The sequence below is a fragment of the Salmo salar genome, chromosome 21 (genome assembly GCF_965601325.2).
Source record: "Salmo salar chromosome 21, fSalSal1, whole genome shotgun sequence".
In the NCBI taxonomy this organism is placed as follows: Eukaryota; Metazoa; Chordata; class Actinopteri; order Salmoniformes; family Salmonidae; genus Salmo; species Salmo salar.
This window is the reverse complement of record NC_138311.1, coordinates 28,028,748-28,049,632: the sequence shown is the minus strand read 5'-3', so window position 1 is coordinate 28,049,632 and position 20,885 is coordinate 28,028,748. Positions and strand designations below refer to the sequence as shown.

The window sequence follows — 20,885 nt, the reverse complement described above, 5'->3', positions numbered from 1 at the left end:
ATTGAACCTTTTGAATTATCTTTTAAAGTGACTGATATCTAAATAATGATACCGTATTTATATTACATTAGGTTTACTGTAATATGAAATACAGAGCTTTACTCGTCACAGAGCTGCATGTAAGCTACTGTCAAAAACAGACAGAACAGAGCGCTCCTAGCAGAATAATGTCTCTGTAGAGATTCTCAGACCCACATTAAACCCTGTGACTGACAATGCTGCCTTGCTCTGGAGGTAGGATGCCAGAATAAGTCAGAGCAGCATGTATTGTGAAGGTGAATCAATTACATTCAGAGTATCATGATGTCTAATGTAAGTATTTTAATAACAAAAATATAATGAATATGTTTATATATTTGGAGCACGTATTTAAATTGTGTTTGTTTTTCACATAAAAATCAAAAGAAAATCTGTCTATGTTTTTAATTGTAATTCTGAAGCATTCATTGGATGCCCAATATGATCCTGATAAATGGTGATAAGTCCTAAGAATTTGCTACCCTGAGTTTGGACATAACAATGTTTGGCAATATTCACAACTACTGCATAGCTCTATATATTGCAATATTAGAAATGGATAAGTTCCAATACATTTTACAACATAACACACGCACTCACTGGTCACTGCTGAGTCTTGGAGAGACATGGAGCGCACCATGAGTGTGCCTCACAAAACTCCAAACTCTAAATACACAACTTATAGCCTACTTCTCAAGTTGACACATAGATAGTAGTAACATAATACAGTTTGTACATGTTCATTTAAAAAGTTAGTTAAATTGTCCTTACCTTAGCCTCTGTCCGAAATATAGTGCAGGATACAGCCACCAACAGAACCAGCGTACCACTATGGACCATCATTGCGATGGGGTGCAATGGACACGTATGTACAACTGTGCCGAATGCCCACTAAAGACCACTTGTTGAAACGTTCTTGTTCTTCAGGGGGAATGTAGATTACCAGCAGATCATGTGCAGTGCGTTGGGCTGCATCTTTGCCCAAGACGTTGTGAGCTTCTGAGCAATGCAACTTGTTCTTGTTTCTCGTCCACCCCACCCCCTATTTACGACCACCCTCACCCATACGCACGGACACAGCCCTGTTACAAAGGACCACTTCAACTTTTGACTGTTAGGAGAAAGACTGCCCTCAGTCTTTTGGTAATTTTGTCTGTACATTTGAGGCTAGTGTGGTGCGCGAGCGACCGGGACAACTGTGCGGTGATTTGAGTTCTTGCCGCGAGACTCTTCCCCGACAGCGCAACACGTCCCTGGAAGAGTGCACACAACGACTGTAAGTGCTTTTTGTGCTAATTGTTGTCTCGTTCATTAGCTATACAGACTAGAGGTCTTATGTTGTTTTGCCATTTCCATTGTTAATAGCCTACAGGGGTATGACAGCCCATGCGTAAAGCCTACAGACAAAGTCGCTTTCCAAATCCAACCATTCTTGAAAGCTATTTCTAACTGCATCCATTTTTATATGAATATCATGTGTAAATCAATTCATTGAATAATGTTGTCCACCAAAAATAGGTACCTTTCACAAACGTTTACGCACGCGTGGGGCGAACGGTGTCAAACGTGTTGATATTCTAAATGTACTTTTATAATGTCCAGTTCAACAAATAAATTGCATTTTTTTGTCTCAGTTTCGTTCGTGGCCCGCCCGATATGCATTAGGGCAATCGCACCTGGAGAAGAAGATAGGCGCAGTAAGAATGAAGTTTGAAGTTCGGATGAGCGGGACAATGCAGACAAGACACCAGATTGAACTGAAGAGCCTGAAGTAAGTGACATTGTGTGCTCAATGGGCCCGGTTATGTGAAGCAATTGTCCATGTAAAATGTGTATTAAATGTGTATTACTCTCCCTTTTCTTTTAGGTTTCTGTTTCTATGTCTTTCCGTTGCCATCCTAGCATCAGGAGTTGACGCAGTAAGTTTTATTTGCAACTCTTCATGGGGGGAGTATTGTTGACAAGTCGTCGACTTAACATTTGAATGATTTAAATTGCGCTATTAGCACATGCATAACACGGAACCAAACCGGCTGTGCGCGTGCGCAATCGTGCATACATTTATTTTGTCCCCCACACCAAACGCGATCACTACTCGCAGGTTAAAATATCAAAACAAACTCAACCAATTACATTCATTTGGGGACAGGTCGAAAAGCATTACACATTTATGCAATTTAGCTAGCTAGCTTGCACTTGCTAGCTAATTTGTCCTGGGATATAAACATTGAGTCGTTAATTTACCTGAAATGCACAAGGTCCTCTACTCCGACAATTAATCCACACATAAAACGGTCAACTGAATCGTTTCTAGTCATCTCCCCTCCTAGGCTTTTTCTTCTCTTGACTTTATATTGCGATTGGCAACTTTCATAAATTTGGTGCATTACCACCACTGACCTTGTTCGGTGTGGTCAGCCTGTAAGAGGGTACAGTAGGCCGATTGCGCATTGGTTCAAGTTCCAGGCACACATTCAGCTAATAAATATGTTTCAAGGGGACAGTTGTGTGCACGCGTACATTTACGGTAATGGATGCGGATTTTCTACGGGCTGTGGGCGTGTCAGCTCAACTCGAGCATTTCTAGGTAATAGTTGCAGCCCGCAACTGCGGGCATTCCTGCATATAGGCATTCCATTTGCAGGAACGCCCCCCTCGAGTATGCCATTGGTTCCTGCATGAATCAAGGGGCAGGTTCCAGTCTAGACGCACGGTTTCGACTGCTCCTACAGTTTTTGACATGCGGCCCAGAAAGACAATTTCCATAGAAGGCCACATAGAGTAGTCAGATTTAATAACCTCCTGAGACCCCCCAAAAAGTTTGGTATTTGCACTTTTGTTTTTAAGTAACATAAGTCAAAGTGTTTGGGGTGAAAAAAAAACATGTTACCAAAAATGTTTTTGTCCTCTGTTGTCTACTGTAGTGGTCTTCAGGAAGTAAATATTTTTTTTAAATGGCATTACAGTCAATGGGTACAGTAGGTGAAAGACAGTTGAGGCAGGACAATTTTTTTGTTGATAAGTTCTTATTTCATGTAAAAAAAAATTACACAGTGATGACAACTCGCTAATCTATTCCTGAGATAGTCACTTACTAGAAACATTTTGAATATCAAATTCATAGAAATGTAATAATTACACACTTTTTAAAATGTCCATAAAATGTGCACATTGTTATTTATTTTTATCAGAATTGTTTTATTAGCCCAGTTGTGTTGTGACAAGGTAGGGGTGGTATACAGAAGATATCTCTATTTGGTAAAAGACCAAGTCCATATTATGGCAAGAACAGCTCAAATAAGGAAAGGGAAAAGACAGTCCATCATTACTTTAAGACATGAAGGTCAGTCACTGTGGAAAATGTCAAGAACTATTAAAGTTTCTTCAAGTGCAGTCGCAAAAACCATCAAGCGCTATGATGAAACTGGCTCTCATGAGGACCGCCACAGGAAAGGAAGACCCTCTGCTGCAGAGGATAAGTTCATTAGAGTTACCAGCCTCAGAAATTGCAGTCCAAATAAATACTTCACAGAGTTCAAGTAACAGACACATCTCAACATCAACTGATCAGAGGAGACTGCGTGAATCAGGCCTTCATGGTCAAATTGCTGCAAAGAAACCACTACTAAAGGACACCAATAAGAAGAAGAGACTTGCTTGGGCCAAGAAACACAAGCAATGGACATTAGACAGGTGGAAATCTGTCCTTTGGTCTGATGAGTCCAAGTGTGAGATTTTTGGTTCCAACTGCCGTGTCTTTGTGAGACGCAGAGGTGGTGAACGAATGATCTCTGCATGTGTGTTTCTCACCGTGAAGCATGGAGGAGGAGGTGTGATGGTGTGGGGTGCTTTGCTGGTGACACTGTCTGTGATTTATTTAGAATTCAAGGCACACTTAACCAGCATGGCTACCACAGCATTCCGCAGCGATACGCCATCCAATCTGGTTTGCACTTAGTGGGACTATCATTTGTTTTTCAACAGGACAATGACCCAAAACATCTCCAGGCGGTGTAAGGGCTATTTGACCAAGAAGGAGAGTGATAGAGTGCTGCATCAGATGACCTGGCCTCCACAATCACCCGACCTCAACAGAATTGAGATGGTTTGGGATGAGTTGGACCACAGAGTGAAGAAAAAGTAGCCAACAAGTGCTCAGCATATGTGGGAACTCCTTCAAGATGGTTGGAAAAGCATTGCAGGTGAAGCTGGTTGAGAGAATGCCAAGAGTGTGCAAAGCTGTCATCAAGGCAAAGGGTGGCTACTTTGAAAAATCTAAAATATATTTTGACACTTTTTTGGTTATTACATAATTCCATATGTGTTATTTCATAGTTTTGATGTCTTCACTATTATTATACAATGTAGAAGATAGTAAAACCAAAGAAAAACCCTTGAATGAGTAGGTGTGTCCAAACTTTTGACTGATACTGTATATATACACACACACACACAACATTTTGAATAGTTAGTACTCGGACATCTATCTAGTGTTTTCAGTAATAATTATTACCGATCATGAGCTTGAATTAACAACTGTTGAATCAAGCTTTGTTTTGTGTATTAGTTCATACACCATGAGTCGGGGAATTACCATACACACCTGTATGGCACAGCTGTCAACATTTTTGTCCTCAAATGAAACTCAAATGAAACAGCCATAGAGTTGATCAGGCTGTTGATTATGGCCTATGGAATGTTGTCCCACTCCTTTTTTAATGGCTGTGCAAAGTTGCTGAATATTGTCGGGAACTGGAACACACCATCATACATGTCGATCCAGAGCATCCCAAACATGCTCAATGGGTGACATGTCTGGTGAGTATGCAGGCCATGGAAGAACTTGAACATTTTCAGCTTCCAGGAATTGTGTACAGAACCTTGTGACATGGGGCCGTGCGTTATCATGCGAAAACATGAGGTGATGGCGGCGGATGAATGGCACAACAATGAGTATCTCAAAGTATCTCTGTGCATTCAAATTGCCATTCTCTAAAATGCAATTGTGTTCGTTGTGTTCTGAAGCTTATGCCTGCCCATACCATAACCACCACCGACACCATGAGGCACTCTTTTTACAACGTTGACATCAGCAAACCGCTCGCCCACACGACGCCATACACGGGGTCTGCAGTTGTGAGGCCAGTTGGACGTATTGCAATATTCTCTAAAACAACGTTGGAGGCAGCTTTTGGTAGAGAAATTAACATTCAATGTTCTGGCATCAGCTCTGTTGGGCATCCCTGCAGTCAGCATGCCAATTGTACGCTCCTTCAAAACTTGAGACATCTGTGGCATTGTGTTGTGTAACAAAACTGCACATTTTAAAGTGGCCTTTTATTGTCCCCAGCACAAGGTGCGCCTGTGTAAGGATCATGCTGTTTAATCAGCTTTTTGATATGCCACACCTGTTAGGTGGATGGTGTCACGTCCTGACCAGTAAAAGGGGTTGTTTGTTATTGTAGTGTGGTCAGGGCGTGGCAGAGGGTGTTTGTTTTGTGTGTTTCTGGGGTTTTGGTGTATGTTCTATATTTTCTATTTCTATGTGTTTATCTGGATTTTCTATTTCTATGTTGGGGTTTTGGAACGACCTCCAATTAGAGGAAGCTGGTTGTCGTTGCCTCTAATTGGAGGCAATATTTAAGTGGGTTAATTTTCTCTTGTGTTTGTGGGTGGTTGTTTCCCTTGTATAGTCTGAGCACATTACGGGACTGTTTTCGTTGTTTGTTTTGTGTAAGTGTTTTGTTTTGTTTTTCTTCAATAAAAGGAAGATGAGCATTCACATACCCGCTGCGTTTTGGTCTACATACAACGACGCTTATGACAGATGGATTATCTTGGCAAAAGAGAAATGCTCACTAACAGAGATGTAAACAAATGTGTATGCAAAATGTGAGAGAAATACGTTTTTTGTGTTTATGGAACATTTCTGGGATCTTTTATGTCAGCTAATTTAACATGGGACCAACACTTTACATGTTGTAGTTATATTTTTGTTCAGTATAGTACTGTTCTGGATTTGTGAAGAGACCTCTGGTGGCAGGTCTTGTGGGGTATGCATGGGTGTCCGAGCTGTGTGCTCGTAGTTTAAAACAGACAGCTCAGTGCATTCAACATGTCAATACTTCTCACAAATACAAGTTAGCCCTCCTTATACATTTAAGGGCCAGCCGTTCTTCCCTATTCTGGGCCAATTCTAATTTTCCTAAGTCCCTCTTTGTGGCACCTGACCACACGACTGGACAGTAGTCCAGGTGCAACAAAACTAAGGCCTGTTGGACCTGCCTTGTTAATAGTGTTGTTAAGAAGACGGAGCTGTGCTTTATTATGAACAAAACTCTCCCCATCTTAGCTACTATTGCATCAATATATTTTGATCATGACAGTTTACGCTCCAGGGTTACTATTAGCAGTTTAGACTCCTCACCTTGCTCAATTTCCACATGATTCATTACAAGATTTAGTTGAGGTTTAGGGTTTAGTGAATGATTTGTCCCAAATGCGATGTTTAGTTTTGTAAAAATATTTAGAACTGACTTATTTCTTCCCACCCATTCTGAAACTGACGGCAGCTCTTTGTTAAGTGTTGCAGTGATTTAATTTACTGTGGTAGCTGACGTGTATAGTGTTGAGTCATCAGCATACATAGACACCCGGGCTTTACTTAGAGACAGTGGCAGGTCATTAGGAAAGATTGAAAAAAGTAAGAGGCCTAGACAGCTGCCATGGGGAATGCCTGACTCTGCCTGGAATATGTTGGAGAGCCTTCCATTAAAGAACACTCTCTGTTCTGTTCGACAGTAAAGCCATAACACATTTTTCCAGCAGCAGATTATAATCGATAATGTCAAAAGCTGCATCCAATGGATTTGGATACTGCTTTGGAGCAGATTTCTGCAGCATTAGTAAAGATGTGATCAACACATATGGATGATTTCATTCCTGTGGTGTTTGTAAATACCCTAGTAGGTTTACTGATAATCTGAACCAGGTTGCAGGCACTGAAAGTTTGAAGCTTTTTCTTGTGTAGGCAGCTTGATGAATGCCAGTCAATATTGTGGTCACCCAGAAAATACCAATCTGTTGATATCACATATATTATCAAACATTTCACACATATTATCCAGATACTGAGTGTGGTCCTGTTTGCCCCTGATCAGTAATGTTTGTGCCAGATATGGTCAGGAGGTCTGAGGGTTCAGATCTACAATAAGATATTTAATATCATAAAGTGATTTTCTGGGCCAGATAAAGATGCTTGTTGTCCTAGTCTCTTATCAGATTTTGCCTGATGAAAGCATGTGACATGGCTCAGGCCCTCTGTGTATTGTGCTGCTTCTGGCCAAGCCTCTGATACCAGTGATACAAGGACAGAACACAGGCTATTTTTAGACAGGCAGTATCCAAGACTACCCTGTGTTCAGTTCAGCATTGGAACTTTTTCAGATTCAGTGTATGTCAATGTGGCTACTGTGCCCTTTTAGAATTCCATATTTTATGTCAGGTGAATATTATTAAGCTTTTTACATAGCATACATGTTATACCTATCAAAATCATATTTATTAATTCCTTGCCAAAGTAGATGTTATCATATAAATACACTACTGGTCAAAAGCTTTAGAACACCTACTCATTCAAGGGTTTTTCTTTATTTTTGCTATTTTCTATATTGTAGAATAATAGTGAAGACATCAAAACTATGAAATAACACACATGGAATCATGTAGTAAACAAAAAAAGTTAAACAAATAAAAAAATATTTTATATTTCAGATTATTCAGCACCCTTGATGACACTTTTGCACACTCTTGGCATTCTCGCAACCAGCTTCACCTGGAATACTTTTCCAACAGTTTTGAAGGAGTTCCCACATATGCTGAGCTTTTCCTTCACTCTGTGGTTCGACCCATCCCAAATCATCACAATTTGGTTGAGGTCGGAGATGACGTGACTTCCACAATCCTAATGCAGCACTCTATCACTCTCCTTCTTGGTCAAATAGCTCTTACACAGCCTGGAGGTGTGTTGGGTCATTGTCCAGTTGAAAAACAAATGACAGTCCCACTAAGCCCAAACCAGATGGGATGGTGTATCGCTGCAGAATGCTGTGGTAGCCATAAAGGTTAAGTGTGCCTTGAATTCTAAATAAATCACAGACAGTGTCACCAGCAAAGCACCCCACACCATAACACCTCCTCCATGATTTGGGCTGCAATTTCTGAGGCTGGTAACTCTAACAAACTTATCCTCTGCAGCGGAGGTAACTCTGGGTCTTCCTTTCCTGTGGCGTCCTCATGAGAGCCAGTTTCATCATAGAGCTTGATGGTTTTTGCGACTGCATTTGAAGAAATGTTCAAAGTTCTTGAAATGCCGAGGGGTGCCGTATACCTGCGCCCAGAGGAGAGTAGTTCAAAGTCCGGGTACAAGGGGTGGCTTGGGTCTAAAATGATTTTGTGAGCCTTGCAGAGGGCCTTGACCTTAAATATCTGCTGTGGTGATAATCCTTCTCAGCATATTTCACTGGCTGACAGTGAAATTGCCAAACCAACAAACAATACAAAAAGTTAAAATACTCTCAATGAAAGATTTGTAAAACAGAGTCAGTATAGTACAATTAACATTAACCAGGTAGGCTAGTTGAGAACAAGTTGTAGCCTACCTGGTTAAATAAAGGTGAAATGAAAAAGGACCGGGCCATGGTGTTCCTCGTCATCATGCAACAGGCTGATCAAGGCAGTGTCATCAGCGAACTTAACGAGGTGTCTGTCAGGATGGAAACTAGTACAACTATTAGTGTACAAGATGTACAGGAGTGGGGACAAAACACATCCCTGAGGAGAGCCTGTGTTGGTGTTGCATATGTTCGACACGTGGGGACCTATTTTGACCCGCTGTGACCGTTGGCTCAGAAAGTCCAACAGCCACAAAACCAGCCCCCATCTAAGGAGAAGTCCCGAATGAGTCTCTGTGCCAGAATGTAGGGCTGGATTGTGTTGAAGGCAGAAGAAAAGTCAACAAACAAAACCCTGACATGGGAGTTGGCTCCTTCTAGATGTCTATAGACCATGTTGAGGAGAGTACACCCTCTAGATGTCTGTAGACCATGTTGAGGAGAGTACACCCTCTAGATGTCTGTAGACCATGTTGAGGAGAGTACACCCTGTAGATGTCTCTAGACCATGTTGAGGAGAGTACACCCTCTAGATGTCTGTAGACCATGTTGAGGAGAGTACACCCTCTAGATGTCTCTAGACCATGTTGAGGAGAGTACACCCTCTAGATGTCTGTAGACCATGTTGAGGAGAGTACACCCTCTAGATGTCTCTAGACCATGTTGAGGAGAGTACACCCTCTAGATGTCTGTAGACCATGTTGAGGAGACGACACCCTCTAGATGTCTCTAGACCATGTTGAGGAGAGTACACCCTCTAGATGTCTGTAGACCATGTTGAGGAGAGTACACCCTCTAGATGTCTGTAGACCATGTTGAGGAGAGTACACCCTCTAGATGTCTGTAGACCATGTTGAGGAGAGTACACCCTCTAGATGTCTGTAGACCATGTTGAGGAGAGTACACCCTCTAGATGTCTCTAGACCATGATGAGGAGAGTACACCCTCTAGATGTCTGTACACCATGTTGAGGAGAATGGCATCATCAACTCCTCTGCTGGGCTGATATGCAAACTGAAATGGGCCGAGGAGCTTCTGGGTGACGCTGAGAATATGACTTTTCACAATTTTCTCAAGGCATTTCATTACTAAGGATGTCAAGGCGACAGGGCGGTAGTCATTCAGCACAGAGGGATTAGATGCTTAGACATATTAACTGACCATGGAACGTCCTATAGCATGTCATCTGTTTAATATCTCATTCCCATCTGATCTCCCTGACCATGTTTTCCCTTTACAGTACAACTCTTTCCCAGGAATCACAGCAGCTGCACTCTCGATATTCTAGTATATTCGGAAATCCCCCAGCTTTACCCCAATGCCTCCTTGTTAAGATGTTTGCCTGTGAGATTTTATAATCTATTACCATTATATTTACGTTCCTCTGTAGCCAAACAGATGTGGGACTGCATAGGGAAGAGTGCTGCTTTCTAGCTCACTAATTGAGATATGGTGTGGTAATAAGGAGAGCTAGAGTCCCATATGTACATGAGCAAGGTCATGTGCATTAGTCTTGACTGTTTGACCCTACTGTGCCAGAAGCCAAGGACTCAGGGTTATGGACCACAATGCAATGGGATATCATATTTCATTATGATTTCCTGTTGTTTGGTCTCCATGGAAATGCCATACTTTTTTGGGTTAATGTGTTGAGAGAAAATGCACACACACACACACACACACACACACACACACACACACACACACACACACACACACACACACACACACACACACACACACACACACACACACACACACACACACACAGGGGTTTTATATTTGACCTACCTGCAAAGGGAAGCAAAGGTTTGGAGGCAGTAATGTTAACAGGATATTCAGAGTAGGACCTTCTTGTGATTCTTGTGATTCTCCATTTGGAGAATACATTTACAGATGTGTCTCATATTGGCGGGAAGCGGATGCCTGAGGTGATGGGAAGCGTGTTTGATCAGGGGTTCTGTGGGAGGAACAGGATATTTCTGGATGCAGAATATTTAACCTGGCAAACAGTCTGCTCTAGTGATTATTGGCTTCTTAACTACATAACAATTAATATTAGTGCTGCTTGTAGTATGTGAATACTCCTGCTGCAAAATCAACAGTTGTCCTCGAGGAGGAAAATAGTAACTGACCAAAATCAGTATTCTAGTAGCGGGAAACACAGTATTCTAATAGCGGGAAACTGCTACACAACAAAAAAAGAGGTACAGTGGCCACTAGGGCATGTATTAGAGGATCGTGGTAGTGACCAGGATGAGTCTGGCCTACTGTGGCTGCTGGGTTATTTTATTTTATCAGGGTGTCATACTGAGACCAAGGTCTCTTTTACAGATGATCCCTGAATTACATAAATTACAGAAAATACACACCCAAAATAAAAATACAAAATGCAAACAGAAAGAAAAACACGGTCATAAAACAAAGACATTCATCAGTAAAAAGGTCCTCAATCAGCGTTCTGAATTGGCCTAGAGGAACTAAAACATCACATTCCAAAACATTTTGAAGATTGACTCCAGACCTGACTGCCCTTGACCAGCATAAAAACATTCTGTGGCGTACTGCATTAGCATCGAATAGCCCCCGCGATATGCAACTTTTCAGGGAAGTTAGGAACCAATATACACAGGCAGTTAGGAAAGCAAAGGCTAGCTTTTTCAAACAGAAATTTGCATCCTGTTGCACAACTCCAAAAAGTTCTGGGACACTAAAGTCCATAGAGAATAAGAGCACCTCCTCCCAGCTGCCCACTGCACTGTGGCTAGGAAACACTGTCACCACCGATAAATCCACCATAATTAAAATGTTCAATAAGCATTTCTCTACGGCTGGCCATGCTTTCCACCTGGCTACCCCTACCCCGGTCAACAGCCTTGCACCCCCCACAGCAACTTGCCCAAGCTTCCCCCATTTCTCCTTCACCCAAATCCAGATAGCTGATATGCTGAAAGAGCTGCAAAATATGGACCCCTACAAATCAGGCGGGCTAGACAATCTGGACCCTCTCTTTCTAAAATTATCCGCCGAAATTGTTGCAACCCCTATTACTAGCCTGTTCAACCTCTCTTTCATATCGTCTGAGATCCCCAAAGATTGGAAAGCTGCTGCGGTCATTCCCCTCCCCAAAGAGGGAGACACTCTAGACCCAAACTGCTACAGACCTATATCTATCCTACCCTGCCTTTCTAAGGTCTTCGAAAGCCAAGTTAACAAACAGATCATGGACCATTTCGAATCCCACCGTACCTTCTCCACTATGCAATCTGGTTTCCGAGCTGGTCATGGGTGCACCTCAGCCACGCTCAAGGTCCTAAACGATATCATAACCGCCATCGATAAGAGACAATACTATGCAGCCATATTCATTGACCTGGCCAAGGCTTTCGACTTTGTCAATCACCACATTCTCATCGGCAGACTCAACAGCCTTGGTTTCTCAAATGACTGCCTTGCCTGGTTCACCAACCACTTCTCAGACAGAGTTCAGTGTGTCAAATCGGAGGGCCTGTTGTCCGGACCTCTGGCAGTCTCTATGGGGGTGCCACAGGGTTCATTTCTCGGGCCGACTCTCTTCTCTGTATACATCAATGATGTCGCTCTTGGTGCTGGTGATTCTCTGATCCACCTCTATGCAGACGACACCATTCTGTATACTTCTGGCCCTTCTTTGGACACTGTGTTAACTAACCTCCAGACGAGCTTCAATGCCATACAACTCTCCTTCCGTGGCCTCCAACTGTTCTTAAATGCAAGTGAATCTAAATGCATGCTCTTCAACCGATCGCTGCCCGCACCTGCCAGCCTGTCCAGCATCACTACTCTGGACAGTTCTGACTTAGAATATGTGGACAACTACAAATACCTAGGTGTCTGGTTAGACTGTAAACTCTCCTTCCAGACTCACATCAAACATCTCCAATCCAAAGTTAAATCTAGAATTGGCTTCCTATTTCGCAACAAAGCATCCTTCACTCATGCTGCCAAACATACCCTCGTAAAACTGACCATCCTACCGATCCTCGACTTCGGCGATGTAATTTACAAAATAGCCTCCAATACCCTAATCAATAAACTGGATGCAGTCTATCACAGTGCCATCCGTTTTGTCACCAAAGCCCCATATACTACCCACCACTGCAACCTGTACGCTCTCGTTGGCTGGCCCTCGCTTCATACTCGTCGCCAAACCCACTGGTACCAGGTCATCTACAAGACCCTGTTAGGTAAAGTCCCCCTTTATTTCCGCTCACTGGTCACCATAGCAGCACCCACCTGTAGCACGCGCTCCAGCAGGTATATCTCTCTGGTCACCCCCAAAGCCAATTCCTCCTTTGGTCGTCTCTCCTTCCAGTTCTCTGCTGCCAATGACTGGAACAAACTACAAAAATCTCTGAAACTGGAAACACTTATCTCCCTCACTAGCTTTAAGCACCAGCTGTCAGAGCAGCTCACAGATCACTGCACCTGTACATAGCCCATCTATAATTTAGCCTAAACAACTACCTCTTCCCCTACTGTATTTATTTATTTATTTTGCTCCTTTGCACCCCATTATTTCTATTTCTACTTTGCACTTTCTTCCACTACATATCTACCATTCCAGTGTTTTGCTTGCTATATTGTATTTACTTTACCACCATGGCCTTTTTTTGCCTTTACCTCCCTTATCTCACCTCATTTGCTCACATTGTATATAGACTTATTTTTCTACTGTATTTTTGACTGTATGTTTGTTTTACTCCATGTGTAACTGTGTTGTATGTGTCGAACTGCTTTGCTTTATCTTGGCCTGGTCGCAATTGTAAATGAGAACTTGTTCTCAACTTGCCTACCTGGTTAAATAAAGGTGAACTAAATGTTTAAAAAAAATCTTCTGCACATCTATCACTCCAGTGTTTAATTGCTATATTGTAATTATTTCGCCACTATGACCTATTTATTGCCTTACCTCCCTAATCCTACCTCATTTGCACACACTGTATATAGACTTTTTCTATTGTATTATTGACTGAATGTTTGTTTATTCCATGTGTAACTAACTTTGTGTCACACTGCTTTGCTTTATCTTGGCCAGGTCGCAGTTGTAAATGAGAACTTGTTCTCAACTAGCCTACCTGGTTAAATAAAGGTGAAATAAAAAATATATATTAAAAAAATTGTTCCACAAGTAAGGTTTAAAAAAACTAAAAGCTGATTTACCTAACTTGGTAGACACCAAAGAAATTTCCAGAGTTAGCCATCCCTGAGTCCGGGAGTGGTAACTCGTATGTCTAAAGTTTAGTAATGATGTTAGGGTAGGTACAGTGGGACTTTTTGTAAAAGGGCTTTATAAATGAAAACATAGCAATGTATCAACCTACGTCACATCAAAGAGGGCCAACCAACTTTCTAGTAGAGAATGCAGTGATGAATGCTAAACCCGTCGCCCATAATAAAGCACAGTGTGCTATTAACAACTGCATCTAACAGCTTTAATGAAGTTGCAGATGCGTTCATATAGATGATGTCGCCATAGTCTAGGATCGATAGGAACATCGACCGAATAATCTGCTCTCTACTATTTATCGAGTGGCAGGACCTATTTCTATAGAAGAAGACCATTTTTATTATCAGCTTCTTAACTAACTCGTCAGTATGCTTATTAAAAGACAGCTTTTCATCTATCCAGATGCCCAGATTCTTATAAGCAGGGACACAATCATTATAGACACCCTCCAAATACATATGCTTAAATCAGAGTTATTTTTATGTGCTTTGGAGAACAACATATACTTAGTTTTACCTGCATTCAATACTAATTTCATGTCAATCAAGTTTTTCTGTAATACAATGAAGGCAGACTGTAGTTCTAAAGTAGTACTCAGGTCCAGCATTCCATATCCTGTGTCAATGGAGAAATGTATTGTATTGAAAGAAGACAATTTTTGTTTATGTGTGGGAAGTCCTCCTTAATGAATGCTAGGGGAAGTGTTTGTAGGCGTGTGAATACCCTCGTGTATGTATGTGTGTGAGCATCCATGAAATCATATTTGTACATGCTTGCGTCTGTGCAGACATACAGTCCATGCGCATGTGTGTTTTTGGGTCACCCGAAGAGTTGACAGGCAGGGACGTGAGTGACCCACCTAAGTGCTCTGTTAAAGGGTAGGTAGCACAGAGTAGATTATCTGTATGACGTTGAGAAATAGTGCATTATGGGTAGTTTAGAAGATATCCAGAAATAAGTTAATAAATATGTAATAACCCCAAAACATAGCTATGTTCTTACTTATAGATAACCAGATCGTTACTACAAGTTACTAAGTCTTTGACCACACTGTTGTTACATTGCTAAGTAAAAACTCATGCTTCTTACCCTTTAATGGGGGAGGAAGGCCTGTGTCCGGTGCGAAGAGGGGAAGATGTCTAGTGGCGATAAGGCCAGGAAAATGGCCGCCACATCCTCTGCCAAAATAATGCCTGTGTTATAAAGAGTACCCTGCAGTACAATTAGGGGAAGTAGCCATTGTACTGGTTATCAGGAAGCAGCTAGGAGCCTCAGATGAGAAGCCCATGTGTGGAGGAATGGAATGGGGCTCCTAGGTCACTGTTTGAGCTGCAGCATGTGTGTGTGTGTATGTAGCATGCGGTCTTAAATGAGGTCCCACTCATGTTTGAGAGGTGCCGCCCTCACCCCAGTAACCCTCCCAACCTCCCTGACCCTCTCTGGGCAAAGTCTGTTCCTGGATCAGTATAACTTCATTCCACACACAAATGCACACACATACCAGGCCTCACACATTTGCACGATTCCCATTAAGACATAAAATCAAAGCTGAGGGAATGTGTGAGTGTGTCTGTGTGATTATGTGTGTTCTGTTTAGTTAAGCACTGTTTCATCGGCTGTGGTGCTTTCCATAAAATAGGACATTGTTTGGTGATCGCTTTATGAGACAGTGAGGCTGGACAGATGGACAGAGTCAGGAAATTCTGTGGCGGCCTTGCTGTTTTCCTTCGTATTGGTTTATATATCACTCATTACTGTTATGAGCCCAATAACTAGCCTACGGATATTGTTGCATTCACTTTGTCTAGGGGTCCTAGGCCAAGTTACATGGACTGTAACGTAATGAATGTTTATGTGAGAAATCATAGTTCAGGGCCAGCTTCGTCTTCAAGGCCAGCTCCGTCTTGACCTCATGGTTGGCCAGTCCAAGAGGATTATTATTTGTTCAGATGGTGACGAAACATAAATATGTACAAAAAGGAAAAATTCCAAAGGCATGCCCAAACTCGAAACTCAAAAATAGACTCTGACTGACAATCACCCTAATTGGCAGCATCTGATGTGCTTATCAAGCTTTGGCTCAGAACCTAGACCAGGTTGCTGCCACCTGGGGATGTAGTGTGGAAGTGTATCCTGGATAGTGTGTTGTCTATGTCCTAACACTACCCAGCTAGCACATAACGTTCTGAGAACCATATGTTTCTTAGAGCTTGGTAAGAGTGTGGTTGTCCTATGGTTATTTTGCATACAACCTTCCCACAACTTTCTGGGAATGGTGCAAGATAGTTGCTTGACATTTAAGGAACTTGACAAAATTATATTAACAGATCGTTTCCTAAAATTTCAAACATAGTTACGTATAATTTCAATTTTGGTAACGTTTGTCTATGTTTTTCAGTACTTCAGCATAACATTTCCTACAGGTTTTCTCATGATTCTATTTAGAGTCATGTTCTCAAATAGTTTGAAGAACGTTAAGAAAACTTTAGGCTTCCCGAGTGGCGTAGTGGTCTAAGGCACTGCATCTCAGTGCTATCTGTACCACTAAAGATCATGGTTCGAGTCCAGGCTCTGTCGCAGCTGGCCGTGACTGGGAGACCCATGGGGCAGCACACAATTGGCCCAGCGTCATCTGGGTTAGGGGAGGGTTTGGCCAGGAGGCATGTTCTTGTCCCATTGCGCACTAGCGACTCCTGTGGCGGGCTGGGCGCAATGCACGCTGAAACAGTCGCCGGGTGTTTCCTCGGATACATTGGTGCGGTTGGCTTCCAAGTTAAGCGGGCATCGTGTCAAGAAGCAGTGCAGCTTGGCTGGGTTGTGTTTCAGAGGACGCACGACTCTTGACATTTGCCTCACCCGAGTCTGTACGGCAGTTGCAGCAATGGGACAAGGCTGTAACTACCAATTGGATACCACGAAATTGTACGTTTGCCCACTGACAAAGAAATGATCAGTCTATAATTTTAATTTTAATTCCCTCACTGTATAAAAAAAAATATATAACAAATTTTACTTAAAAACCACAAGAAAACTTTAGTAACGTTTTAAGAATGTTATTTTTTTTTTTTAAACATTCCGTTCTCAGCATCAACACAACTCTCTTTTCTCTATCTTGCTAAGTGTGTTCAGGTGTGGCCAACTAATTGGTCACACCTGATCTTAATGAGTGCTTGTTTCCTGTGAAATGGGGTATCCTTTGAAAAGGAAGTTATTAAAAAACCTCAGCATAACCTATAATTTCCTTTCTCAGAGCGTTAAATAAACCCCCCAGGAAAACCTTTGAGGAACCTCCCTGCCACCTAAAAATAAACTTTCCCAGGACTGCCAAAATGTTCACTTCCATTCTCAGAACGTTTAACAAATTTTCTATATTACCAGTCAGAAAACTTATGGCTTCCTTCCCAGAACCAATGGGAAACCAAAAAGGTACGTTCCAACAACATCCAAGGAACCAAATGTGGTAGCTGGGTGACCTTCCCCCCCATATCATAACACTACCCCTAGAAAAGCTGTTGACCTATTGAGGATGCTCATGAGACATTTCTCATTTGAATTGTAGTGAAGTCATTTTTGAATTGAATTTTTGTACTCTGTCAATTAAGAGTCTTTATCCGTTAGTCAATAAGTCTAGTTTGGTTTGATAGAGTGGTCTATTGCCCTGGCTCTTTCCTTTCCTTTTATTACACATCTAAACCCTCCGCTCATACCTTCTTCTTCATCCCTCCATCTTCAGCCCAATTCGGTTAGTTTTATCTGGGTCAGTCCCGTCAAACAGGGGTGCCTTCACACGCTCCCTCAAATGTGACATGGGTCAAACTGGAGGGTCAGAGTAAAGGGAATGTACTTGTAGTTTTACCATAAGGAATGCCTATCAATTGTGCATACAAAGGGCATATGTTGGGACACACACATGCCATCACCACCAAAAACACCCCAACTGTGCCAGCCACAGGTTAATGATAAAAACTGCTGAAGTAGATCATTGGTGATAGAAGGGACCAAGTGAAGGAGAGTGAGAGAGAGAATGAGACAGAGAGCGGGAAGGCGAGTTAAAGAGACAGAGAGCAGGAAGGAGAAAGGGGGTGATGAAAGGGAGATCTAAAGCTAATGGGACACCTGCGCTTACCGATCTGTGAACACTCTAATTCCTGGCCATGTTTGTTTACATTTACATAGCAGACGCTCTTATCCAGAGCAACTTACAGTAGTGAATACAGTTCATACATTTCATTTGATGCATTTTTTTTCTTTCTTTTTTTTGTACTGCCCCCCCATGGGAATCAAACCCACAACCCTGGCGTTGCACACACCATGCTGGCATTGCAAACACCATGCTCTACCAACTGAGCCACATGTGACTTGTATCTGAATGGTCAAATATGATTTGTTTGCCCTTGAGGGTTTTTTAGACTGTTATTCAGTATATCTTGTTGCTTGCTTGCTACTCTGTTGACAGTTTGACATGTGGTAGCTAACTAGCTTGTTAATTGTTTACAATGAAATGAGTGAATGTGATAGAAAGCCAAACAGCTACCTAGCTAGCTAGTTGACTGCTGTGGCTAGCCAACAATTATATTTAAAAGAAGTTGGATCATGTTGAGTGATAGGAAGCACAAGCACCACCACCAATCAGCCTACACCACTGCACACACACCCATCGTTACAATGACAACTAGCGTACCGTTGTCAGTAAATGACTGCTGTCTGACCACACACAAATCCGATTTGGTCACTTGTAACTTGCTGTTTGACAGTCAGTAGTCCAAAACGGATTTGGAAAAAAAAGACGGATTTGAGCATTAAGACAAGGGGTCAGGGGCCAAAATGGAACTGGACCATGGTTCATTTCAGGGTGTTTAGTACAGAGTGTTAGATTAGTGAACTAGTGACATAGTCCTGTAGCTACAGATGTTGTTGACTTAGACATTTATGAGAAATACCTCAGTGATATACGACAAGATATATGAAAAGCAGATCCTGTTGGAAACACATGTCTGATCTAAACCAGTAAGAAAACTCCTGTTGGACCTTAATGTATATATTTATGTCACTGTACATTATGTATTCATGTCTTTGATGTGTTGTGTAGCGTGAGAGGTTCATATTCTGCAGATGCATAGCATGTGACTGTGTGTTAGACCATAAAGGGAATGGATGGGAGTGGGGCTTTTATTCTCAGAACAGTGGAGAGAGATGGGTGTGGGATTTCCGGGGTATCTGATGCCATGGATACCTGTTTCTCTTCATGCCTCATATTCAACCTCAGTCTTGTGTGACAACCTTCATAATGGTCAGACTCACACACACACTTTGGGTTTGGACACACACATACTTTGAGCATACATTGAAAAAAATGTAGGTTTTTAAATGGTTCTTCCTCAGCTCTTAAGGTTCCTTGGAGACCTCTAAAGAACCTTTCAGTTAAGTGTGGGGTTCTTGATGTGGCATCTACAGTTCTTGAAATGTATGGAAGCCTGCAGATGTGTGTGATCCTTTCATAGCACACCGAAAATTGGCTAGTGTTGATTTTTCAGTTTAACATTTCTAGTATTGATTCAAGAGATACATTAACACTGTAAAGAGTTAAATTAACACTCATTGGTGTAAAATAACCCCAGTGTTTGGTGTTAATAACCAGAGTTGATAACTAGAGTTAATACAATTCAAAATGTTGGATATCCCCACTCTGGCTGGATACCAATATGAATTACACATCACTTTGCAAGCCAGCATAATGTGACTTGGGTTTACCTCATCTGACCTTTCATCTCATTTGGGGGAAGGATCACCTGGGTGTTGGGTGGTCTTTGGGGCCTGGTTCCATTTCCACCTCTTGCACCTTCCCAAAGCTCCTATGCCTTATATCATTTTTGGATTTTATGGGAACTGATTGGTGTTAAGAATATGATGACTCTTCTGGCATATTTATTTCACCAAACAATTATTTTCTGATCCGTGAACAGCAAAATGGGTAGGGCTCTAAGAGAAGAGGTTAAGGGCTGAAATGGAACTGGACTTTGGTGCATTTCAGTCTGTAGAGTACAGGAGGTTAGAATCTATAATTTAATAATAATATAATATATGCCAGGATGCTCATATCTTAATCTTCCCAACCTTAGCAGTCATTCTGAATGCAGGTTGTGAATGAATAAAAATTCAAAATGTTGGATATTCCCACTCTGGCTGGATTCTAATAATAATTACACATCACTTTGCAAGCCACCATAATGTGATTTGCAGACCGGATTAGGCATATAATCCAGTGATGGGAACCGAGGCTTTCCGAAAGGCTTCGACACTTTCTGTAGGCTTCTGCGCTTTCACCAAATTGGGCTGAAAAACAGTTCATTACTCTGAGCTTCATTATCTGTTCACAATGCAAATAAGTGACATCTGCTAGTCAGTAATAGATAACAATGTGTGATTATCAGATAGACATTTTTTCCCCACTATTTTCATCAAAACTCCTTGGCGCAGCAGTTAATTGTTGGCGTTAGTAGTCTACAATCAGTTGGAATACCAGGTTTGTAGCTTACATCATGCTTCCCTTTTTTGCATTCAAGTTTACTAGTTTTCAAAAACGGAATCTATGGCATTATTTAGGATGCTTAAGAGAGAAGCTTATACTATACTAAATGAAACAAATTATTTGAACAACAGAAAGTGTGGTTTCACAAAAAACAATTTTAAAAATAGTGTGCCTTCAATAAGATTTGACCTCATACCCTCAGGTCCCTGACTGTTCCATCGTTCCCTACTCTACCTGTTAAACTACCAGTCAGGTGAACATTTTTGTAAAAAATCCTAATTATATTTGTAAGTACACTGTCCAGTAGAGATTGGTGTTTGAAAGCAGCTTGGAATCGAAGGAAGCACTAGAACCACAGCGAAATCACTGGGATCTTGCATTTGCAACACATGGTTTG

At 41.8% G+C, this 20,885-nt stretch overlaps 2 protein-coding genes across 2 annotated transcripts in view; one reads left to right on the top strand and one right to left on the bottom strand.

The window, feature by feature from the left end:
• co4a1 (Collagen alpha-1IV chain) overlaps positions 1-1,076 on the bottom strand; it is a gene marked incomplete at its 3' end in the record, with an annotated part of 34,020 nt that extends 32,944 nt beyond the window's left edge. Inside the window, 1 exon segment of the mRNA NM_001165264.1 lies at positions 790-1,076. Coding sequence (NP_001158736.1) covers positions 790-861 — 72 coding nt within the window.
• The window catches only part of LOC106582131 (uncharacterized), a 110,699-nt gene continuing 90,859 nt past the window's right edge, over positions 1,046-20,885 (top strand). Inside the window, exons 1-3 of the mRNA XM_014164896.3 lie at positions 1,046-1,294; positions 1,653-1,789; positions 1,886-1,937. Coding sequence (XP_014020371.2) covers positions 1,722-1,789; positions 1,886-1,937 — 120 coding nt within the window. The 5' untranslated portion in view covers positions 1,046-1,294; positions 1,653-1,721. The remainder of the gene's footprint in view (positions 1,295-1,652; positions 1,790-1,885; positions 1,938-20,885) is intronic.